The 24,759-nt window shown below is 41.7% G+C and overlaps 3 protein-coding genes across 4 annotated transcripts; 2 read left to right on the top strand and 1 right to left on the bottom strand.

The window, feature by feature from the left end:
• The first annotated feature begins 1,449 nt into the window (after window positions 1-1,449).
• Window positions 1,450-6,681, top strand: wdr77 (WD repeat domain 77). 2 transcript variants are annotated; one of them, XM_041948193.1, is made up of 11 exons: window positions 1,450-1,485; window positions 1,754-1,854; window positions 2,214-2,399; window positions 2,492-2,633; window positions 2,766-2,815; window positions 3,374-3,444; window positions 4,767-4,824; window positions 5,103-5,174; window positions 5,259-5,367; window positions 5,446-5,514; window positions 5,596-6,681. In XM_041948193.1, the coding sequence occupies exons 2-11, from the start codon at window positions 1,770-1,772 to the stop codon at window positions 5,741-5,743; spliced, it is 990 nt and encodes a 329-aa protein (XP_041804127.1). In that variant the 5' UTR covers window positions 1,450-1,485; window positions 1,754-1,769; the 3' UTR covers window positions 5,744-6,681. The 2 variants fall into 2 exon arrangements, with proteins under 2 accessions (XP_041804127.1, XP_041804117.1); XM_041948183.1 differs by lacking the exon at window positions 1,450-1,485 and having other exon boundaries at window positions 1,492-1,854.
• A 262-nt stretch (window positions 6,682-6,943) lies between these two features.
• On the bottom strand, window positions 6,944-15,703 carry LOC121614348 (uncharacterized protein C6orf132 homolog). Its single transcript, XM_041948170.1, has 5 exons — window positions 15,447-15,703; window positions 13,115-13,203; window positions 10,618-10,711; window positions 8,114-10,085; window positions 6,944-8,017 (listed from the first exon to the last, which is right to left on the bottom strand). The coding sequence occupies exons 1-5, from the start codon at window positions 15,523-15,525 to the stop codon at window positions 7,918-7,920; spliced, it is 2,334 nt and encodes a 777-aa protein (XP_041804104.1). The 5' UTR covers window positions 15,526-15,703; the 3' UTR covers window positions 6,944-7,917.
• LOC121614370 (guanylyl cyclase-activating protein 1) lies at window positions 15,524-23,947 on the top strand. Its single transcript, XM_041948204.1, has 6 exons — window positions 15,524-15,767; window positions 19,620-19,786; window positions 21,065-21,264; window positions 21,956-22,105; window positions 22,977-23,067; window positions 23,173-23,947. Exons 3-6 carry the CDS (start codon window positions 21,067-21,069, stop codon window positions 23,301-23,303), a joined length of 570 nt encoding a protein of 189 aa, XP_041804138.1. The 5' UTR covers window positions 15,524-15,767; window positions 19,620-19,786; window positions 21,065-21,066; the 3' UTR covers window positions 23,304-23,947.
• Window positions 23,948-24,759: the final 812 nt, after the last annotated feature.

The raw sequence follows: 24,759 nt of genomic DNA, 5'->3' as shown, positions 1-24,759 counted from the left end.
CCTGTCAGTCAGGGCGGACAGGTACGGACCACACAGCAGCTAACGTTAGCTACAGTTAACGGTTAGCCCTCAACATCACCTAGTTAGAGCCGAGACAAAGGCATCACTGTAACTGCGTCTAACGTTACAAAGCTAACGTTACCGCCAAGAACATCGACGACACTAGCGTGGAAAATATTTCTGCTTACATTTCAGTCCACTTGACATAGTTGTGTGCTTACCTTCTGTGAGCACGTTACCAGACCCACAAAATCAAGAAAACCAATCACTTATCGATTTTAGACCGAGGGACACAAGTGTGAGGTTAGCGACAATTCAACTGCCACTTCCGTTTGTTCACCTTCATAATAAAAGCGTATTGCGGTTCGATGCAGTTAAAAGTGCGTTTTAAATGATTGTAATAATTATTTCCCTTCTTCTCACTTTAATATGGGATTTGTGTGATAAGCAGGTCGCATAATGGTGGCCACTTTGATATTTATAAACCATATCCAGGGCACAATTAAAAAATAAAACCTTTAAGATAGGACGTCGCTGTCTAATTTCCTTGTAGTTACATTTAACTTTACAAATGAAACCACTTCAAATCGTCTAACTACATCAGCTACGTCAAGTGGTCACTTTCATAAACATGAAGCCTGTTTTAAATCATATTGTGCATATATTTTGCATGTTATAAGCTCTAGTGGAAACACGAAAAGCACAATTTGGTTGGCAGAATAACGGTTCTCTAATATCTGAAGCTCAACAGTATTGATATATTCAAGCCAAATTTGTGATGATATGAAAAAAGGTATTAAAATGTCTCCCTCCTGACATTAAGTCTACGTGGTCCAATAGATGTGTTGCAATGATATGTCAGTTGTTCAGCTGTTGCTTTATGTGAGTCAGATTAACAGACAATGCAATAACTGGACAATGTTTCAAAGCCAGTCCTGTGTGATTTTTCTCTATGACACCTGCTGGGCAGCTTGGGATGTAAATATTATTTGCCAGTTTGAAGAGGGAAGAAGGAAAAGAGAAGAAACACTTTAGCCTGCGTGATAATAAGGATGCCAGCTTCTGTAAAATACCAATTACAGTGGGGAAGACAAGGGTGCATTATAGTATTCTTTTTTTTAAAGTTATTCTTTATAGACCACAACCACAAATAAAAACAGCTAAAGACCACCTGTGTTCGCTGAATGTGCTGCAACTCAGCAATAAAGCAGCTGTAAACCAAATATCTCTCCACTTGAGCCTGATTCTTTGACTGAAGTCAAGTCCATATCTGTTTGCATGAACAACTACACAACTATATTATGTATAATTTGTTTATGACAGAATTTAATACACAAAACAACATCAATGAAGTAATATAATTTACTCCAGAAGATGCCAGTATTGCTCCATTAAAGACGCCAAGCCCAGTAAACCCTGAAAGAAGAAGAAGAAGAAGCAGAGGCGGCAACATCGACGAAGAAGAAGAGACCCGGTGCTGGAACTGTAAGTTCATACGTCCCATGTGTCGCTGTTCACACGTTCATTCATTCTTAAAAATACCAATTTAACGACATTACAATTTTTAGTTTCTCGCGGAATGCGGACACCTTTGTGATTTTCTGATAAATTATCTTTACAAACTAAAACCAAAGACGAAACCAGCGCTGTCTCAACAACCAAAGAGTAACGCTAGCTAGCCAGCTAGCTAACGTAGAACTAGCTCTAAAGTTGTTTGGAAAATCACATTGAGGTGCGTTATCTGAATGAACAGCGCAGTGGATACGAGCATGATCAAGGAGAACCAGTGGAACATACCCCCCAATGCTCCAGCATGCATGGAGAAGCATCTGTGCTCGGCGCAATACAGAGCAGGTAGGTAACAAGCTGTCTAAAGGTTACGCAGGTAAACACGTGGTGTGCATTTATTTGGTTACTATTAGACTGTTTATATCTGTGCTGACTCACTGACTTTTAATTTGGTGTATGTACAATCCGCATACTGTTTAATAAATAACATTTTGGTTTCTAAAAGGTGTGCACATGCTAGCATCCCAGCTGTCTAATTTGTTGCAGGTGGTTGGATATGAAACAAATTCGCAACATGAGCAACTCTGAACTGCAGTTGCTCTCTACAATGTGTTTAAGTTGTGGTAGTTAGTCAGTTATCTGTTGTGGTAGCATTAAAATACGGTGTTTTTTTTATGTATTTTTCTTACCCTCTTTCTTCACAGATGGCACTCTGCTTCTTGGTGCCTCCAGCCTCAGTGGCAGGAGCTGGCAGGGGTCTGTTTGGATCTACAGCGACCCATTGAAGGCCCCCAATGAGGAACTGTGCAAAGCTGGTGTGCAGACTGAGGCTGGAGTCACAGATGCTAAATGGGTGTCAGAGAAGGGTGTTGTTGTTGCATCAGACTCTGGTAAGAAGCAGATACATGGCACTCCTGATCCAGGCGCTAGTCTTGAGAAGTAAATGTTAAACAGTTTTTTTGTTTGACTGGGTCCTGTGCAGGTGCCTTGGAGCTCTGGGAGCTGGCAGAGGATGAGCGCCTGCTTGTGAATCGCTTCACCAAACATGATCACGACCACATTGTCACCTCAGTGAGCCCGGTGACTGGAGCAAACAGTGCTGTCACCGGCAGCATGGACTGTCGGTTAGACTCTGTTTCACTTTGATACACACACAGTTGCCTGAAGTGCCACTGCAAACTTTGGTGTTATGATTTTGTCGCTAAATTCTTTAACCTATGTCTCCTTGCAATGCATTTACTCTTTCATCTCTACAGAATTAAAGTCTGGGATCTCAGCCAGGAAAAAGTTGTCACTACCTACAATGGTAAGGGAACATCTTGAAACTGCTCTCGGAACATCTAGATAATAGTAATGGGAAGTGTTGATTTATTATTTTCTGTGAATCAATCGCATTATATTAAAGTTTTAATTTTATTTTTGTCACAAAGTCAAAATCTTTTGACTTAAGTTAAGTAGAATGATAAATCACATTGTTCAAACATATCACATTGTTAAATAATAAGAATCATTCCCTTGATGCATGATTCATCCCGTTTATGTGCACAATATCTTAAAAAGGCCTCAGCACTTGTGTTATATAATTTCCTGTTATATACATTTAATTGGAGAATAAAACGTTCTATAATTTAAATAAAATTGTAACATTTTACAGCATTTAAAAAATACTGCCTCCTATTCACTTCAAAAACACAGTAAAACTGTGTGATTTAGTGATTCACAAGTATGATTGCATAATAAATTGTCTAATTGGAAGAATGAGGTTGTGAAATGTCAGCGGTAATCAAAAAACCTGAACATGCTGACTCATAAAGATGGTACAAATCACATTTGAATATGTCTCTTAACTTTTTTCTTCTTCCAGTGCACACGCAACCCGTTAGTTGTGTTGCCTGCAGTCCGATAGACGAGTCTCTCTTCATCTCCTGTGGTCAGGTAAGATACTGATTAATTGATAGTTTGCACACATTGTTGGAAACACAACACTAGGGCTGGGAATTTTATAATTCATTTGGCTTCCAACAATTATGAAGACAAGATAATCCAGATAAAACGATTATTGTGCCGCATTCAGATTTGCAGTGATGCTCTTGTCTTGTCTTGTGTTATAAATCCACCACACCCTTTTCCTTCACAGCAGCTTTCGCCCCTCCCTTAAATCCCAAACTGTCTTAGCCAGGCTGTGGCATGTTTAGTCATCTTGAGCCAAGATGACAGAAGAAGAGCTTTTGGTCAAAAAGACGAGACAGGAAGATATCACAAGGTGCGCGGCTGGTTTATCCGATGTCACTGCGTGGTGTTTTTCCTACGACATCTTAATTAATGTTGCTCCAGGACCATCTGACAAATCACGTTTTGTGATGTCATAGCTTTGCCAGTCAGGAAAAAAAACAGAAAAAATGCACATGGGAGGAGTCAGCACGTGGTTAACAAGGTGCGATGGCCTAAACTTAAACTGCACCAAGTGGTTTTGTCTCCTAAGCATAACCAACTGTGCCAGTCACAAAACCTCATGCAGCACATGACAGCTGGCAGCGCATCTATTGGCTCTCTACAGGATGACTGTTCCTAGAGCTGACAGAGTGTCGCTGTTCACCAGGCACATTCAGTAATAAACGAGTTATAGAAAACTAAGACGTATCACACAGAACAATTATAAGGACACAGTGAAGCCCATGATGCTGCTGTACATTACATTTATTTTTTAATTGCTTTTCCAGCTGAATTATATTTACAATTCAAGGAAATCCACTGTTAAAAAAATCAATAGTGAAAATGGAGTGCTTTTGTCTCTACCATAAAACCGGATTTCAGGTAATTTCAGACTGTACTATCAGAATACTTATATTCTCTTAACTGGAGGTGATTACTAGTCCACTTATGTATTCTGTACTCATCTATAGGTCTTCATGTCAATAGTTTGACTGTTTGTCTGTTTACATGTAAAATCAAAAACCAATAAAAAGTAAATGACAAAAAAAAAATCAATAGATGCATGATGTTTCCAAATTCAATTAATAATAGTCTTAAGTAATCTAAATTCTTAGTTGTTTTCTTTGCCATAATTGGACAGACCTAACTACTTTTTGGAACACTCTGCTGCTTATCTAACTGTTCATGTTAATAATGATCAAACACAAGAAAGCTACAATAAATATTGTAGCAGTGACAAAAACGGATCAGCTGTGAGAACAGAGAGAGAACTATAAGACGACACTCATCTTAACCTCATCCTGTTGTTATCCTCCATCCCTCAGGATGGTCGTGTGCTGATGTGGGACAGGAGGAAGCCAAACAAACCTGCCTCTAGAATAGGTGAGCAACATGTTCCAGCTTTAACAGCCAGGCTCATTTTCACCAGGTTGTTGACACAGTAGAGTTAATTTAGCTAGAGTGGAAATTAGTATCTCTGACAATAGATGTGAAATGTCGAACTTCCTAGAGGCTGTTTGTCTGATTTAACAGGCCTTGATCTTGTGACTGTTGATCCCAGGATCTCATAGTCTGTCAAGGTAATTATAGGGTGCTACATCTTGTCAAGACATGATCTTTTTTTAATTGTGCATATTCCATATTCTTTGTGTTTGTCTCAGATGTCGAGTCCCCCAGCTGCTCCCCTACCACAGTAGCTTGGCACCCCCACCACAGAAGCACCATCGCTTTTGGTAAGGCCCAGCAGCAGATAATTGATTGACAGAGACATTAGATTGGCTGTCTGTGCATGTTTAATCATATTTGTTGTGCTCCAGGTGATGAGCTGGGCAGAGTGACTGTGAAGGACTTCCTGGGGACAGAACCAGCCCAGGTGGAGAGCGTCCACAGCCGCAGAGTTAACGGGCTCGCCTTCTCTACACATAGGTATTATCATCATATTCTATTTATCATATTATCACAAGCTTTCGCTACAGAATTTTAACTTTTTTTTCCCCATCTCAGTGCCTCCATGCTAGCCTCCATAAGCGATGATTGCTCCCTCGCTGTTTTGAACTCTGAACTACGAGAAATGTGAGCATTTGTACTTCATACTAAAACACCTGTTTAATGTCTTGTACATGTCCTGACTAATCATGTATTCTTCTTTTGTAGACTAAGAGATCGGCAACACCAGGACTTTGTCAAAGGTGTGTGCTGGCTCCACGGTGGCTCCGACACTCTCACAACCATAGGCTGGGATCACCTTGTGCTTCACCACACGGTGGGTCCGGCTGCTGGAGCTCCCATCGCCTCCTCTTAGACCCAACTGATGCTCGCACACCTTGGAAGACCAATGCTTAGAAATAACTACCTTCCCCCCCCAGTTTTTGAGGTGTGTCCATGTGTATCTAAAAGTCAAATCTGTCAGTCAGGAAATATGGATTCACGTGTTTCGTTGTCATGTAGTACCCCAGATATATGCAAACTATTTGGACTTTAGCTCCCACAATCCTGGCCTAGCTGCGTTACTCATGCTAAAACAGTCTCTCTCTATCCACTTCTTTCATTCTGTATTGCATTTCCATGTGCAACCACACCTAACAAACCATTTGTGCTGCATAATTTTACATTAAAGGTAACTTAATATTGTGATAGCAAAAACATTTTGATGTTTCTTTGTGCTTCCAGCAATTTATTATATGCATACAACTGCAATACTACAGGAAGAAACTGCAGTTTGTTTTTATGGGGTTAAAGCTACGGCTGTATACTGACAAAACAGTGTGACTGAGGCAGGACCCCATTTACCCTCGGCTGGGTCAAAAGAGGGTAGTGTGTTATGTGTTTGTGTGTGACAAATGTGGGCGGCTGGCTCAGAAGTTAACAAGATTACATGTGTGATTTGCACACCATGAACGGTAAGGTGTCATTACTGATCTGTGGTCTGACGTAGACTGGACTTAGAGCTGTAATCATTTTCACATGGCACCAGAGCAGTGTGTTGTGGCCATCATAACACCATAATGCCATTATCAATAGAGAGTCAGACAAAGCTTTGAAGCATTTGAACAGCAAGTCTGGCCTGCAATAATTGAATGCTGTGTTTTCATCATTTTGAGTTTGTCAAGTTACTTTTTGAAAAAGCTTTTGTTAAATTTTAATTACCAAAAATATCAAAGGGGAAGCTCTTACTTTTAACCGCTGCATTTGGTGCTGTCATTAAAAAAAAGTCACTTCCTTCACGGCTATAAATTTCATAATAGCAAAATTATTCTCCAAAACCAGTTCAGTTAGGATGTGGTGGGTACCTGGATATAAGACATAAGTATGATGAAATTCCAGAGGTGGGATTGTCAGTTTAAAAAATGACATTCAGACTCAGTGTTCGTATTAAAAAGCATCATGCAACGTTAAAGTCTTTTGTATGCATACCCAAACACACCATGTTAGCTGCACTTTTGTCTATTCTTGACAGATGTCTTGATATTCACACAAAAGATCAAGGACATTTACTAAAACATGCAATTACATCTTGAATTTATTTTCCTATTGGGGAGTTGTTGGACAACATTTGGCAAAGACAAACAGCTCGACTGAAAGACTTTATAGCTGATATTTTAAATACTCTGATTATAAAACCTTGACATTATACATAAAACTACATCTTACAATATCTAAGTTCTGTTTTCATGTTAGACAACCTGATATGTACAGCAAAAACAACTTGAGTCTTGGTACATGGACACATTTTCTTTACTGCAGTAGAATAGGTATTATACAGATGGCAAAACATTTCCAAGATCAATAAATATGAGAAACAATCCTACCAAGGGAAAAATTCACTCTGGCACTTTTCTGAATTTGCTGTTTGCTTCATTCTAATGGATCCACATAATGTACACGTAACAGTGAAAGAACATTTCAGTTGTGGCACGTGATTACAGCATACACAATAATTGCGTTGTACATTATTATTGTATTTTACAATCAACGTTACAGATAAATCTCTTAAAGACAAATTACTAAATAATGTAGATTCATCCTCACTCGGCATCCACATTACAGCTATGAGTAATTTAAGCATAAAGCGTTAATTAGCAGAATTTACTTTTTATTTGCTTAACATTACCCATGAGGCTTTAAGAGCTTTGGTTAAAAAGGCAACATATGCAATATATACCTCTAACAGTAGCAGCCAGATAAAAACCTTTAAAAAAGTGACTGGCTGCTACTGTGACTCTTCAAAAATAAAATATGAAAACAGAAAACGCTACTTGACTGTGTGTTCACCAGAGAATGAGCAATGCATTCAGACTATGACTGAGTGGACCGTCTTCATGGGACATTTGTAACATATTTGCCAACCACATTTGTGTAACTCATTTGTTCAAAGTGCTTTATTCCCCATTGTGTATACTCCTGATGCAAAATCACATTGTCCACTCACATGCAGTGTGCGCTAGACCAGAAGAACACCTGCCTCATTTACACGTCTCATTGAGACTCCTCTTTACTAACGAGCGTAATGGGCTGTTTGGTTCCAGGCCGAACCTTGAAGGTCATACCATACTGATGTTTTGACTGCAGTCCATTGCTGAAAAAAAGATGAGATTCATGATTATGAGTGGGTCTGTACCTAAACACTGGACTTACTGTTTCAAAAAGTGAAGGTGTCATATTTGAGTCTTACCTGGTGGGAACCTGGGTTGATGACATCTCCTGACATTTTTTGACCACTTTACTCTCCAGCTCCCGCATGTCCAGGGTTGCTGCTTTGTTGACTGCAGTATAATTCTTGCTCTGTGGTGTGGCTCTGGGGAGAACAGGGACCTTATTGTTCTCGTCAGAAACCGGGGTACCCCAGTCATCAGAACTGGGCTCTGCCTCCTTCACTGGGGCTATTTTGTAGTCCATTTCCAACATCTTCTTTTGTAAAATGCCCAGGAGTGTGGTCTGACTGGCTGAAAGATTGGATGGTAGCTGGGCAGGGGCCACCTTGGGTTTCGCCTGAACTGGTGGCTTTGGTTTGACATCAGTGTTGGGAGGTGGCAATTTTGGAGCTGCTAGAGGTTTTGGTTTCGGAGGAGGAGGTGGAACTTGAGCTCGAGGAAGAGAGCTCACAGTTGGTGCTGGTGCCTTTTCCATGGGAGCGTCAAATGGAGGGGTGGAAGGAGGGGGCTCCGTAATCTCTTCTAAATCATCAAACTCTGGCGGTGGAGGGAGTAATGGCATAAATAACTCCTCTTTATTATCCTCAGGCTGTGTGGCTTGAGACTGCGAGGGGCTTTGCTCTGCATTTTGTTTCTGAGGATCCAGGTTTGTCGCACTTGGGGACGCAGCCATAATGCTGGGACTTGAACTGGTAGACGGCATCTCATCCTTGACCGGTGGAGGACTGCTGGATTTTTGTGGAGTCTGAATAGTTTTTATGTGTTCCACAGGACTGGCAGACGTTGGAGTCTCCTGGATCACGTCCTGAGATGTTACAGAATAGGATAAGCTGGACCTTGGGGTGACAATAAAGGAATTGGGACTCGAGTCACTCGGGTGAATGCTTGCACTAGGCTGCTCATTCTTCTTGCTGCTGCTTTCCCGCGACAGAGATTGAGTTGATCTCTGTCGATCTCTTTCTTTAGCCGCCATTAAAAGAGCCAGCGGGGAAGCTACAGGTCCCTCTCGTTGGCCGCTGGTTTCACTGGTCTTCAGGTTGCGCAGTTTATGATCTAATAACGGACTGAATGTCCCAGTGTTGCCAGATCCTTCAAGTTTGTCCTCGCTGGGCTCTGAATTCACCCAACTGTTGTGAACTTTCTGAGGCTGTGGCAACGTCTGATGTAGAGCCCGGACAGGTTTGGCAATCTCTGGTGGTGCTGAATCTGCTTTAGTCTCCTTTTTTGGCTCAAGCACGGGTGGTGGAGACGGTTGGGTGATTTGTAAGTTTTCCTTTAGCTCCTGTACATCTTTGGAAACTGGTTTAGGTGGTGTAGCCACCTTCGGGGCATTCCCATCCAACTGGACAAGCACTGGAGCAGATTTTACAGACCCAGAATCTTCCAGGAGTAACATCTGCTTGGGTCTCATGTCACGCTCCTCATACCCGCTGAGAATTGAGACCGTAGGAATATTGTAAAGCTTTGCTGTGTTTTGGGGATTGAAGGTGGACAGTGTGGGTGTCTGCACAGGGGGAGGTGGGGCAGGAGTCTGTGGTGGAGAGTCTTGGGTTGAGATGGACGACAGTCTAATGGGTTTTGGAGGTGGTGTCTTAAAAGTCTTGTGTTGCTTTTCAGAAGGTGGCTGTGGTGGGGCGAATCTTGGATGCTCAGGAACAATGGCATGTGGGGGAGTAGAAATTGGTATGGATGATGAGGAGCCACTAGAGCAAGTAGATGGAGGCTTTGGCGGAGCCATTGGTGGCGGTTTTAAGGAGGTTAAGTCTCCCATGGACACTGCCAGTGAAGGGGGTTTTGGAGCCTGCATTGAAGGAGGCTGAGAAGTTGCCAGGTCTAGACTGTTCAGGTCGCCCATGAAGTCTGGTGGAGGAGGGATAAAATTCCCTGGTGGGGGTGGAGGTGCCATAGAGGGAGGAGGAGGAACAAATATTTCCCCCTCAACAAGGTCAGGCACAGATATAACAGATCCATTGGACAAGCGATCTCCACCGACTAAAAAGAAAAGGAAAAAGGAAGAAGAAGAGAGAGAATAACGGATACAAGTTCAGTGCTGCTGTACACTGCGGAACAGGAGCACCTACAATGCTACACATGTGTTCCTGACCATTGTTTCTAGCATTCAGAATTATTTGAGAAATGTTAAGTTTGTCAGAAAGACAGTAAAAATACAATAGAACTCCTGGAGCAGATATGTTAAAAAGGGGAAATAGCAAGATAAATCGTAAACAATCAATAAAATGGTGTAAAATTCTTAGATTTTAAAGCCTGAGACAAGACGAAAATCTTGCACAGATTTAGGAATGTCTCCATACGTGCAAACACTCCCATTCTGTAAATATTTGAGGAGGTCTATTGAGCAACTACCTGGACAAACATTTACCTGCCCTTCGTTTTCAACCCTTAACGGACACGATCTGATTGCCATCAACTGAGTCTGAGTAAAGGCACCACAAATGAGCATAAATAATGGGCCCATTTGTCATGTTAAACTTAAAGAACATATCTGCGGAAGGTCGATGCTCACCTGAACCGTTCATCTTTGGAACGCTGACACGGGGGAAGAGGGGGACTTTGGGTGTGGGGACGGCAAACCCTTGAAAACTGTCCAAACCGGAGGACTGTGAGGAAGAAAAATAAACACCATCTCACTGTTGATATTTCAACATCTGAGACACAAGAAACGAAGCATGATTCAAGAACATCAGTAAACACCAGATTAATACTAAATCCTATTCTGAAAGCACTGAAAAGAGTTTTTTTTTATAATTTTTTTGCTGGCAGGTTTTCACTCTCGGAGTCAACAAACCAGTTCTCGACTAATGTGGCTCTGAATGCTCCTTGAAAACAGATTAGCACGTCCAATATTTGTTACATTACTGGCATCAATAGAACTGCAGTTGTTGCAAAATAGCTTCACTGGCTCCCGGGTTTTGGTATTATCATAAATGCCTTATTTGCAAGATAAATCTGTACAAAGGACTGCACAAGATAGACAGACAAGTGCATTTTTTAGGCTGTTCTTGAGTTTGCTGTGACGAAACTGTAGGTGGAGGTTTCTAAAGGATCATTTTTCTACACCACACTTTCGCATACTTCACTCATGAGGAGCACTTGGTGAATCACACCTGTTATTCATCTCATTGTCTAGTGTTAAAGTGGGCCTGGCTGAGAAAATCGCAGGCTGTCACTTGAGTACGTGTGTGTGTGAGGCAGTGAGTGAGTGAGTGAGGCAGGGTGAGATTTGCTAAACACAGACGTTGTTGACACTATACAAACCCATGAGAGTTAACTGGGTACCAGTTTCACTCTAAAAACTCTTCAAAAAGTATTATTTAAGAGGCTGGTAATGAATTAGGATGTAAAAGTTGCTCAGCCCTTTAGATGCTTGTTTGTATACTTGTAATACATGTTCTCAAATTCTAGGTAGACAGTTCCTACACAAAGATTCAGACTGCTCTCATTGCTGTATGGGCAAATTCAGCCAACAATCCTCATCCCAACAGAAGTGAAACAGGTCTCAGTTTCAGGAAGCTGCAGGCTTCAAGGGAAATCTACGTAAGATGAAAATAAGTTTTACATCAGTCTGATATCACACTGTGAGCGATACTGCTCTCCCTTTGCTGATAATCACTCATGCAGCTTCTTAGAAAGGTATGAACGCCGCACCACGCCGAGGGTGTGTCAGGAAAGATGGCGTACGATCCAGTTTGATTTCATCTGTTTGTTCCCTGCGCTGTGACTCACTTTCATCTGTCGCAGGAGTCTGAGCTGTCCTGCCCATGTGCTGCTGGGTGTGCCACATCCAGCACATGCCACGCATTCACAGAACACTCCCAAACACAGAGGTGTGTGAACCAGGGGAGAGATGAGCTGTTTATTTATATCTCACCATGACAATACAATGGAGGGCCTGACAGTCATGCAGGCTGCTAATGTAGTGCTACGAGTAAAGGCAAGTCTTCCCAAAGCATTTTGAAATTGCATATTAGCAGCTGTATAATAAGTCAATGGAATGTCTACACTTGTGATACGCCATGGCCTAAGAAGTATTGTAATCTATTACTTGAGGAAAAGTACTAATACCACAATGTAGAAATATTCCATTACAAGTAAAAGTCTTACATTCAAATTTAACGTAAAAGTGTGAAAGTACTGTCAGCAAAATGTATTTTGATTGAAGCCAAATGCTTATTCTGCTGAGTGCTATACTGTACATAATGTACCCCAACTAGACTATTTTTAATAAAGGGGCCACAAGCCAAAAAGGTTGTTTTTCATCTTTAACACTGTTTTCTATTGTATCGAACTACTCAAGTAAACTGCGAGTAACACAAAATTGAGTAAAATGAGTGAATGTACTTAGTTATTTTCCACTGCTGGTGATACATTAACAATACACTGGCACCAAGTATGACGGTTTCTATATCTAAATGCATGAATTACTGACTGCACGTTGTAATCAGAGCACCTCTGAATGCGATAAATGCACAGAGCACTGTACTGTTTATGAGTTGCGTATTTGTAGATTCGGCTGCTGTCTGACGGTATGTTTTACAAAGCACCAGGATGATCTTCCACAGCCATATTGCATGAAATTCAAGAAGAACGTCAGTGCTATCACTCCCGCATGACAGAATATTATAGTTCTTGTGAGGGAACGAACACACAAACATCTACAAACTCAATGACGTCAATGCTCAACCTGACAGAATTACAAATGACTGATTAACAAACACTTGTTGACACGCATTACCCAATGTGAGCCATTTTTCCTGATTCACACATGTACTGGCCCTGTGTTTATTTTAGCTGACCCACATTCAAACACACTAAACTGACCTTTATCAGTGAATTTGCATGCGTGCGGCTCTGCAGATACAGAGCTCATTGCACATGCAGGTTAACAACAGGGTGGAGACTGTTCAGATGAATATCTCATTTTATTCCAATACAGGAAAGGGAGTGATAAATTCAAATATGCGTACAGTATGCGCACTACGAAGCTCTACTCAGATACTCACATTGTGATGCTTTACGGTGGGTCTGGCCCGCACGCTGGCGGTTCCTGACTCTGGGATTGCTGACGACTCCAGCACCAGCTCCACATTTTCTGAGGAAATAAAAAGAAAAAGATTTTTATCCGCTGGCACAAGAACAGTAAACTCACATTACTGCAGACTCTGTCGTCTGCAGCTTTATGTGGTGTTTATGATTACTCTTCCAGAAATCCATTACTTTCTAAAATGCATAAAAGGCTCATTTCTCCCTCTGAAACTGCACTGTGCTCACCTGTCCATTGTTCTTCTTTCAGGTGAGATTAGTACATTCTAGTCATTGTACAGGTAATGAGATACTTCATGCACCAAAGTGGCCTCTCAGTAGCTGTCACTCTCTCTAATGATCCACATGTGCTGCTGCACAGAGTTTTGTTGCTGACAACTAAATGGTTATGGGAAGCTGAATGGACGTTGGTAATCTTTATTTATATTTCACCGTTGTGTTGAAATGAACACTCAGTTATGGTGACAACCGACGTTAACCACAACACACAGACACACAAAGTTTTGCTTTTTTGTTGACACTGTGTGACTTTTATTGTTGCGGGCAGTTTTTGTGGAAGCTCACAGGGATCCGAATAAAGACTAAGGAATACAGTCAATACGGTTCATCATATCTAAACACTTCTTGGGACTGGCGTCTGTCTGCCAAACATTAAAGTTCTTTACTTATGTATTGTTTGTACTGCAAACAGCGGAGCGTAACGAGCCTGCATTGTGTAATCAAAGTGGCAAAGAGATATTGTTCACTGTTAGTGGAAATAGTCAGAAAATGGCCTTGAAGTCTTTATCTCACGGCATGTCACATCAAATGCAACTGTTGAAAGATCACTGAGACGAAGACCCGCGAGCTAAACGTACAAATACAGACTGATGGTATCAGAGGTCACTGGGGTTGGCTGGAGAACAGAATTTTAAAAGTCGTACATTCTTCTACCGTTCATTCTAGTGTCAGTCATGTCACTTGTCAAATAAGAGACTGATGAAAGAAACGTGTCACTGAGAGGCACTTAGTCTGCCGCCCACAGAGGCGCTTCCCACCGAAGCTGAGCAAAGAAGGCGAGCTTGACATTATAAGCGAGGAAAGCGACTGGGTTTTTTTTTTTTCCTTTACTGTCTGAAGGCGATTACTGCTGAGGGATCAACTCAGTCTGGGCGACTACAGAGAGGATCGACTGTGGCGTTAAACCAGTCTAACCAAATCATTAGTTTCCCTGTTGTGCACCTGCCTCATTTTAATAGTGCTCTCTCCCCCATGTTACAGCTTTGCATAGCTCTTTCCTGCTCACACCAGTCAAACAGAGCTAATGGCACTTGTGCTGTTCATCCATAAACTGATATCAGCACGTGAGAGCAGATACTCTCTGGGCTCTGTGTTTCTGCTCTTCAAGGCTGCTTTACATCCAAGCAATATGATCTTAGGAGTGAAAGGAGTGGTTAATGCCGGCTCATCGTTTTTATTCTCTCCTTATAGTGTGGCAAAATGTCTATCTTTTTCACAAGCTTTCAACCACATCTCGTGGTCTTCCTCAGCAGACGGTGTTTGCTCAGTTCTAACAGTTTGTACATATGCTGTTATATATTGTTACACTCTGTTCTTATAGTACTAATAATGGTTACTCCCTAAAAAAGTGTTTTGATGTCAAGTTATTTAAACAAAAAGTAATTGATTTCATCAGTATCATCCATTCCCACTGCCAAGTCATCACATTTTCTTCAGGATATTATACCTGCAATATATATACAAACAACAAGAAATCACATTTTGTTGCTTATCTTAACGCTTAACTGCGCCTCAAACTGTCTGAACAGGTCAGAGCTGTCACACTCAGTCACTGCAGCACACTGGAAGCAGCTGATTCAGACAAAATTGTGTTGGATCTTGGAGATTTTCAGCTGCACCCTTTCCCCCGACTTGTCAGGAGTTTCTGGAGACGCCTGAACCACAATCCCTGATTTCTCTCATGCACTGTTATAGCAACAAACCACTTCACCATGTTGTCACAGGATTCGTGGAGGACTGAGGGCAGCTCAGACGCGCAGGGTCACCCAGATTCACCAAGAAGGGACGTTAAAGTGTGAGAAGTGTGCTCATGAATGAAGCACATTCACCTGATGCTACCTGCTCATCAGGACATGTCATTAAAAGTAGTGAAAGAGTGTTGATCAGCACAGTGTTCACATGGGAGCCTCGAGGAAACATGTCAACACGGAGAGCAAAGGTCGTGTTATTCTTCTGTACATGGTTGAAGTCAGTGCTTGTTGTCAGCATGCGGGCCTGGAGCAGCGTACTCACCTCTGTCCTTGATTTTGATGTTGGTGTCGAAGAGAGACTGGTTCTTCCGACCCAGGAAATTCAGCGCTCCCCTCTTCATGATTATTGGTTAGTTGATTATACGTTTGATCGGCTCGGGCAGGATTACTGACGCATTTTGATGGACAGGTAAATCCGAGGTAAAGGCGAGCAGGTGAGCTAGCGACAGGTGCACCGCCGCGCGCCAGGTAAGCCTGATTCCAGCGGTTTGGAGCAAACTTTTCGGGACAGACAGAGAAAATGGAGCTAACCCCGCCCACTCTCCTTACACCGTGCCTCCCCGTGCTCATACGCTCCCAACAGGTGAGGCCCCGGCTCTGCTTTCCAGACGCATTCCAGCACAAACCTGAGCCGAGCGCACCTGCGCACCGACCCGGCCGCTCTCCGCCTTTACTCGCCCTCCTCGGCGCTCACCGCGCTCTCACCGCCTGGTTCAGATCGCCTCGAACGAGTCTGGCATCATCGTGAACACTTCAAAGCGCTGTGGTCTACCTACTTGGCAGAGCTGACTGTGACCGTGGTTTCACCTGGAAGAAACACGGGGCCAATTTGCTTATCACAAACATATGAGCATGTGCAGGCACACAGCTTCACTTTACAGCACCGTGACAAAGAGCCAAATGGTCATTTATTTATTTGTATATGAGGCACCAGGGGACGTGTGTTTGGCTATCAACAGGAAATAACATGTTGATGGGAATGCATTTGGTTATTTTGCTCTCTGGCTGCTGTAAAAGATGCAGTAAAACAGTAATCCTAATCATAAGCAGGTGGACTTTATTACATTTCATTTCTGTCTAAACCAGACTTATCAGGTTATCCTGGCAGGAAGTAAATATGGGTGCATTCACTCAACTTCTGTACTGGAGTACAGTTCTGAGGTACTTGTACTCTCTTTAAGTGTTTTCATTTTTTTGCTCCTCTCTACTTCTATTTTTCAGAGGGAAGTTTTTAAAAACCACAAATATATAAAATGCATTGCTACCAACAGTACAAAAATCCACATAAGTAGCTTTAATGCAGCCAGCTACAACATTGCATTATAGTATTTAATAATCTAACAACAGCAGGGCCCACTTTGGCTACAGTTTCCTGATGATGCTTACACACTTTTACTAAAGTGGGATTTTGAACACAGGAGTTTTACTTGTAAAAGAATGTTTGTAAATTGCAGTATTGCAAGTTTTATTTAGCAAAATATATTAAAACGTCTTCCATCATTGTTAAATACGAATTTAATGTACTTGTACTTGAGTATTTGCATCTTATGGAGTACTTTACTTGTACACCACCACATTCCAGAGGCCAATATTGTATTTTCTTACTGCACTTAGACAGCTATACATTGAAGATTAGACTTTTAAATGCAAAACCTTGATCAGATTATAAAATATTAAGTGGTTTATGCATTATAAACCACTTCAACCGGCTTCTAAATTACAAGTACTGCTTAGACATTACTGAACCAGCAACAACAACAACAATAATGATAAAACACTGACAGGGTCCACTCTGGTATTCTGCAGAGTTAGCATTTTTACTTTTGAATGAACTACATTGTTCTGATAATACATAGAGTATGTGTGTTTACTTCAGTAAAATTTCAATGGATGACTTCTACTGAGTATTCCTATAGTGTGGTATTACTCCCTTTCCTTTACTTTAATGATCTGAATATGATTTCCATCATTTGGAAATTTGCATTAGCACATAAAATACCATGAAATACAACAATAAATTCAGGCAATGGTCAAACATGGAGAAATGAAACAAACAAACAACATACAGTAAATCCAGTATTCGTTATAAAAGCACCAGCCTATACAGCCACTTGTTTGCACTGTGTTGGAGGTGAGAGAACTAAAGCATGGTCGCCCTTTGTCCTGAGCCTGGACTGTGGAACTTTAACAACGTTTGGTCAGAAATATCAGAAACACATTATGGAGCCAAACCGCAGAGGAGTTTTAGTGTTTGTCAGAGGCTGTAACAAAGTGCCATGCTGTCTATCCCTCTGCATATTTTCTCACTTATTTATTAATTATGGTTTAAACATTAGGTTTTTTAATATTGATTAGTGGGTCATCACTTGGGTATAATCTGAATTACACGGCATTCTTCACCTTAAGATGGCGAGGCATGTGACCTATGTAAGCAGGATGACTGTAAATATAATGATGAAGAGCCTTGGCTAAAGAGGATCAAGAATCCTCTAAAGCTCAGAGTGAGCTGACCCCTGACACGATTCACCTCCATCTGAGCTAAACGATGAGCTTTGTTTCTTCATGGCCTCGGAGCAGGGGGGGTTAACAGCGAGGTTATCTGCAGCTGACACCGAGTGTTTTACACCTTGTTATATTTCACAGTCTACCTAAAACTCCGCCTCAACCAGCTACAACATTAAGATGGTGCTTCAAGAATGATTATATGTAAAATATCCAGGAAGAAAACACAAGGATCTGTTCGTAGGGCTGGATGATCGTGATGAAATAAAAACTTCCATCACTTTGGTCTATCTACCTAATGCACTCTTTTTGGGATTGGAACTAATTGTTGCTAATTGCAGTTACATAAGAAAATTGCATCACTTAAAGAAATAATAATCCAAAAAACTAATATTATGATAGTGTTTGCCAGCATTATGAGTGTGTTTATTTTTGATACTTAAGGAACATTTTTTTTGTGGTGTCACAACTTTTACTTGAGTACAAGATCTGAATACTTCTTCCACCCCTGGTTTTTACAGATATTGATAATCCAATAAGGACAATTGGTTTATTTCCCTGATCAGATTAAACGCAGGATGACAAACACTTAATATCAATTAGAGAATAAAGAACAGGAGCAGTTTTGGCCCCAAGCTTTTAAATTACATAACAGAGGATTTTTGAAGTATTCGTGCTCTCCAGAAAGCCAGTTAATCTCTTTTCTCCTCTTGGCAGCAGCAGCATTGTTTCTGTCGAGTCGGCCTGTCGCACCTAGCCCTCAGTTGTCCCGGAGACAAACCAGACTGGTCCGTCCAGTTCCTCCGTCTTCAGTGAGAATTCATCACGTCTCCTGATGCCAGCAGAAATGTGAAGAATGTGCTGGCAAGAGCCTTTAACACTTCAGCTGCTTTGCTGTGCTGAACATACTGTACAGCTGTGATATCATCAGCTCCTCATTCATTCATCTCATTAGTCAGTCGTTCATTCCGTTATTGCCACATTATGCTCATTAAATGAGGACAGGCACAATGATGGCAGTTTATTATGTCTTTTGCCTGCGTATCAACTAATAAATCGACTTTGAGCAGTTAATAAAAGTTTTATGATGTCTTATTGAAACATGGCAGTGTCCTTATGTGCTAACAGGCACCATGCTGCTGCGTGCTGCACGTCTTTCTCGTCAATCAGCTTTCCTCCCCTTTGTTCCTGTGTGCATTTAGCCGCTGTGAATTAGCAAAGTCATACATGAGCACAAAGACAGCTGACATTATGTGTTTACAGACATAACAGTAGTAAAAAAAGGAAACAAGGACTGAAAGACCATAAATACTGAACACGCCATCTTGATGAATCAACTGAAAACAGAAATTAAACTATAGATGATCTGAGGAGGGTTTATTCCCCTCTAAGATGATGGAGGCAGTCGCAATGTGGTTCATCGTCATAGATCTGTCATTTGAAGGAAGCTTTGAATTTCATTAAGAAGAAAGTATTTCCAATAAAAGCTGTACACAGGGAGGTCTGTGCGAGCCTGTATGCTCGGCTTTCATTGTAGTCTTGCTTTTATTGTGCCAGAGGGATTTATTTTTGGTTCATGTGTGTGTGTTGTTTGCTCAGTGTGCTCCAGGCTTCTGTTTCAATTAGTAGGCTGCGTGATGATGTAGCATAATGATGCCTCTCATTATATATTTTTTTTATCAATATTAATATTGTTCTGCATGCTTATAAACTTATTTATATTCTTATCCATCCTATTAAAAATATATATATGTATAAACTTTAAAAAACAATCATTCACCGCCACTGGTGGAAGCAGACATCTTCAAACCAAAGCGAATAAAACCAAAACTAACTTCATACAACTCTTTTTTGTGATGTGGGTGAACTGACCGTTCAACATCTTGACGTAGCACAATCACTCTCACTCACTCTTACATGTTATTTTTCTTAGGACCATAACTTCTCTCAGCAGAAGGGGACGTTCACACTGGAGGCTTACTGCCGTCCCTGTCGAGCCCTGAAAGCCGGCCGCCACCGCAGTGGATCTGACAGCAGATGGAGGAGCTCTAAGAGGGTCTAAAGAAATCCAGAGGCTGTCATTCCTCCAGTGAAACTAGGGTAAGCTGAATGATCACTTAGGACTACGGTGAAACGACTTAAGGAAAGGAGCTTTATGAATATGGCCAAATATTTTCAAACTGATGTTTGCCTCAAAGAGGTTGCTATGCTGTATTATAAGAACGTCTCCCTATTGGGGATTTCTAACTTGCAGCCCAAACACATAGTGTGTGTGGACTGCTAGGAAACACAGCTGGCTTCCCTTGCATGTACCTCTGTGTGGAGCTCTACGTTCACCTTTTCTTTTCCCCGAGGTGTCAGCGACCCCCTCGCTGTGCAGCTGAGTTCATGTCTGCAGCAGCAGAGGAGCAACACGTTCACAGCGTCGGCTGGGGGACGGCCCCGGCTTCCACGCTGCGAGGCCCTCTGAGCTGATCTGTGGCCTTCACGTCATCTGTGAGACAATGGCAGCATGTTTGCATTACAGACCGCAACCCAGCGAAGGAGAGGCCCAAATAACATCTGACAGCAGAGCAGGAAAACATCTACGGAATCAGTCAAACTTAGTCCCTTTATGATAAAATACCTGCAACAGTAACGGTGTCCCCATCAACTTCGACACACTGAACATCAACATGCTGGTATTATCGTTGTATTCATGTTAGCATGCTGATGTGAGCATCAAGTACAGCCTCAGGAAGCTGCTAGCCTGGCTGCACAGACTGGTAGACTTGTTTATAGAGCATGGCAGGAAAACACCATTTACATGTGATCAAATGAAGTACAAACATTGCATTTATACCAGTATCTACACATACAGACCAAACAGGCCGGGAACAAAAAGAAGCATAAAAAAAGACTGATAGTGAGTTGAAATTGATAAAGTGGGGATATTAACATAAATATAGAAGAGGTTTTTGGTCATGTGATGCGTTTTTGATCAGGTGGACCCATAGTTGAATGATAACATGAAGCCATTTGTGTTGCAGAGTTCATGAAGCACAATAATGCCTGCATTGAAATTGGCACCAATAACTGATATTTGAGTCATCAGAGATCTTATCTAATAGTAGTTTGTTGGACAGCTGGTAGACAGGGATTTATTTCTGCTCTTAGGTCTCTTTAATTAGTCATTTGGCCGGCAAAGTGGATTACAATTTCTGAGCCTTTCCCACAGACGCACAGTGAGATGATTGGCTAACGCTCACTCTGAATCCTGCTGCTTGCAAACAGTTTTTCTGTCTGCGCGCTGGCCATGCCCGGATGCTTGGCGGGTGCCGTGCTCTCTGGTTATGGTTTTCATGTCTGTTTTTTTTACATCTCGATTTTGAAAAGCAGACATGGGAAACTGCTCGGGGTCGACTGTGGAGGAACTGCAAGCCTGTGAGAGTCATCAGTGGTACAGAAAATTCATGACCGAGTGCCCCTCTGGACTTCTCACCTTTTACGAATTCAAGCAGTTCTTTGGCCTGAGGAACCTGTCGGATACGTCAAACGCCTACGTTCGGACGATGTTTATGACGTTTGATATGAATGATGTGAGATCATTTTTCATTTTCCTCTCACAGGGTTATACATTCATTCTAATGATATTGTCTCAGTGAAGCTGAATCTCTGTGTGTAGTCATCAGTAGTTGCTATTAATCTTTACTCTAATTTTTAAAAGCATTGACAGGTTCTCAAAATGTGTAATTTGCACAAAAAGATTAGATGTAGTCATTTGCAGATAGATAGCTTATAATATAATATAAATAAGGAAAATCTAACAATAACAAGATTTTTTTTAAATGCATGTTTATGTGGTTGTATGTACTTTATTTCCAGCAGTCATGCCTATTAGCAGTGCATGTGTTTCGCTTCAGTGTCTGCTTGTGTTTTCATGAGAGGAAAGTTGTCCATGTTATATCTGCTGACAGAAATCTATCTGAGAGGAGCTGAATCCATTAGAGAGGGGCTTATCCCATTGCCTCTGCTTACCCAACTGACCCACAACCTGAAACAGAACAGCCTCTTTTTACATATATGTGAATGGGGAGCGGGTGTATGATCTGGGATAAATCTCTCAGTTTCCAATTAAGAAAAGTGTTCATTCAGTAGTTATGACTGCATTATTAGGTCATTAGGCTGTCGATCAGTGTAGCAAAGTATATAATTTAAAGAAATTATACACTACAATAGGGCTTAATTTGAGTACACCTTGAATGTTCATGGTGTCCTGTTCTTTTGTAGGATGGCTTCATTGATTTCATGGAGTATGTGGCTGCTCTGAGCCTGGTGCTGAAAGGAGGAGTGCAGCAGAAGCTCCGCTGGTACTTCAAGCTGTATGATATAGACGGGAGCGGCTGCATCGACCGTGACGAGCTGCTTCTGATAATTAAGGTGCATATGAGCCCTCGTGGCTTAGCAACAGATCTTAGAAAATCCCAAGTGCTGTCCTGGAACAACCTGCTCAGACCACAACCTGCTCACACCACAGGGGTCTGAAGAGGATACAAGGCACACAGCCCCCTCCCCTCCCTCAGGTCTGGAGGAGTGTGGGACACGCTGTGGTGCAGAGGCAAATAGCTGACACTCAGCTGACATCTACTGGTCAAACAAATGTCAGCAGCTATAAATCTAACCATGAGTCGGCCTGTGTTGATTATGCAGGCGACAGTGTAGAAATACTGCAAGTAAAAGTCATGCATTCAAAATCCAGCTCAGGTTAAAGTACAGTAGTATTATCAATTAAATGTAGGTGTTTTTAGCTTTCATAGCTCTAAGTACTTCATATACTGTCCGGTAGCTTCATCCAGTCATTCCCAACCTAAGAGTCAGGCCTCCACCAAAGGGTCAATGGGGTTGAAAAGAAGACAAATGTCCTGCTACACAAAAATACTGTACTCTTTTTTGTGGGAATTTCTGTCATTTTTGCTGTCTTTTATGAAATATTTAAGAGTTTGACCTTGTAGAGCCTCAGACATGTATTTAAATTAAACCACTTGAGGAGTTTAGAGGAGACATGTAAAGTCTTCATCTGTTAAGAGGCTAATAGCGAAATAAATGTAGATGAGTACAAGGAACATTTCCCTCGGAAAGTGTGTGTGTGTAGTGTGGTGTAGAGTAAAAGTAGCATGAAATGTAAACACTCGAGCAAAATACACCAAAGTACACGAAAAATCGTTCTTAAGTACAGTACATGAGTAAATGTACTTAGTTACTTTCCACCACTGGTTTATAACATGATCTCCTTTCTTTATGTCTTCTTCAGTCCATCCGTGCAATCAATGGAATCCCTTGTGAGATGTCAGCTGAGGACTTTGCCAACATGGTTTTTGACAAGATTGACATCAATGGAGATGGTGAGAGGCTGGACTATAGTGAAGAATGTCCTCTTCACTAAACCTCTGTCACCACCAGCAGTCAAGGATTTGAGTTCAGTGTGTTTGTGTTTGTTTGTTTTCCAGGTGAACTGTCCTATGAAGAGTTCATGGAGGGGGTCCAGAACGACGAGGAGCTGCTGAAGACACTAACAGAGAGTCTGGACCTCACACACATTGTCCAAAAGATTCAGGGAGAGCTTAGAGCCAACGTCTAACGTGGAGCATTACAGACCCTGAAACAAACATTTGTCTTTGCCGCGGTCGAACGGGTGAAGGCGTGGGGTTAGGATCACCCACAAATCATCGACAGGACAGACTTTCCTCATATTCAGGGGCCAGTAAAGACTTTTCATGTAATAGTCAATGCAAGGACGCAAACTCTAAACCCAAAGTATGCCACCTCAGACACATACAAGCTGATGACTAACATGTCAGTGCTTCACCGTGAAAAAAGGACGGCATTTCGGTGCTACTTTGTGATAAAACACTGTCTTGTCTTCATCAGCTTCAGGTTCTGAAATAACTGAAACAAATTCAATTCTGTGTTATAAAGGCAAGTTGATCATTAACATTGTCCAACTGTGACAGTGTTCAGATGCTTCCTCTGCTGGACTCCAGCTGAAATGATCTCTGTCCATGTACTTCAAGTGCCATTATTGCTATGAATTTTAGCCATTGCATGTTTGACATTAAATACATATTGCCCTTCGTGTGTTTTGGTAGAAACTCACTGCCTGTAGAGTCCAGAGACCTCTTAACTTCCTTCACTGTAGTGTTTTATATAGAGTACAGTAAAGCCCCCTGAGATCTCTCTTCTTCTGAGCCATTAGAAGAATGTAGGTGTTTCTGCAAAGCCTTTACAGCAAAGCTCTTTTATACTCTGGATGAATTAGATACAACAAACTACAGACACTGAGGTACTGTCGCTGGACAGTAGCTGGAATGTATATTTTAACCAATAAACAATAAAATCATCTGACTCTCTTCTGTAATCAGCCTCTAGTGTGATTGCCTTGAGTTGGCCGTTGAGTTGTTTTAAGGCTGAAGCAGCCAGCAGACGGCTGCTGCAGATTTTTTGACATGTTTTAAAATGTTCTGCAGTTCTTCGGCTGTTCATCCCACAGCATTAGGAGATCCTGTAGTCTGCTGTTTCATACGCTGGATTTGTTTCTGATGACGTCAAGTCTGTAGGCCACAGAGAGTTTGTGTTTCAAAAGATTTCATTTTGATATGTTCATGTTGTGACGTGCTAAGCAGGAAGCAAATCCTGCATTAATGTAGCCGGCAGCTCAGTATGCATGTAAACAGGTTGTGGGGATATAAATCTGTTTACACAGTCACATTGTGGGGACTCGCCTTTCTTATGGGGACAAAAAGCAAGTCCCCATAATATGAATCATTACATTTCAGGGTGCAGACTTGGGTTAAGGTTAGGGTAAGGGTTAGGCAGGTAGCGGTTATGGTTATGTTTGTTTTATCTCTTTTATCCCTTTAATTACCTGGTGAGCCCTTTAAAGTCCCCCTCATGTCAGACTCATGTACCCCTCAGGGAACAAATTATGTGACGTATGCAGTGGCTCCCAACCTGAGGGTCTGGGAGCCACTGCATACGTCACATACTTTGTGATGCTAAAGGCAGCTGGCACTAAGTTGGCCTATGTGGACCCAAAA

The sequence above is a fragment of the Chelmon rostratus genome, chromosome 2 (assembly GCF_017976325.1).
Source record: "Chelmon rostratus isolate fCheRos1 chromosome 2, fCheRos1.pri, whole genome shotgun sequence".
Classification (NCBI taxonomy): domain Eukaryota; kingdom Metazoa; phylum Chordata; class Actinopteri; order Chaetodontiformes; family Chaetodontidae; genus Chelmon; species Chelmon rostratus.
The sequence above is the reverse complement of the archived record's forward strand: the minus strand, read 5'-3'. Positions and strand labels throughout refer to the sequence as shown.

Bases quoted from the DNA above. Each gene is read 5' to 3' on its own strand.
- LOC121614370 (XM_041948204.1), top strand. From the start codon at position 21,067: ATGGGAAACTGCTCGGGGTCGACTGTGGAGGAACTGCAAGCCTGTGAG. The intron at 21,265-21,955 runs GTGAGATCATTT...GTTCTTTTGTAG, and splicing joins TGACGTTTGATATGAATGAT to GATGGCTTCATTGATTTCAT. The intron at 22,106-22,976 runs GTGCATATGAGC...TGTCTTCTTCAG, and splicing joins AGCTGCTTCTGATAATTAAG to TCCATCCGTGCAATCAATGG.
- LOC121614348 (XM_041948170.1), bottom strand. From the start codon at position 15,525: ATGAAGAGGGGAGCGCTGAATTTCCTGGGTCGGAAGAACCAGTCTCTC. The intron at 13,204-15,446 runs GTGAGTACGCTG...TTATTTCCTCAG, and splicing joins CATCAAAATCAAGGACAGAG to AAAATGTGGAGCTGGTGCTG. The intron at 10,086-10,617 runs GTGAGCATCGAC...TTTTCTTTTTAG, and splicing joins TCCAAAGATGAACGGTTCAG to TCGGTGGAGATCGCTTGTCC.
- wdr77 (XM_041948183.1), top strand. From the start codon at position 1,746: ATGAACAGCGCAGTGGATACGAGCATGATCAAGGAGAACCAGTGGAAC. The intron at 3,445-4,766 runs GTAAGATACTGA...TCCATCCCTCAG, and splicing joins TCTTCATCTCCTGTGGTCAG to GATGGTCGTGTGCTGATGTG. The intron at 4,825-5,102 runs GTGAGCAACATG...TGTTTGTCTCAG, and splicing joins CAAACCTGCCTCTAGAATAG to ATGTCGAGTCCCCCAGCTGC.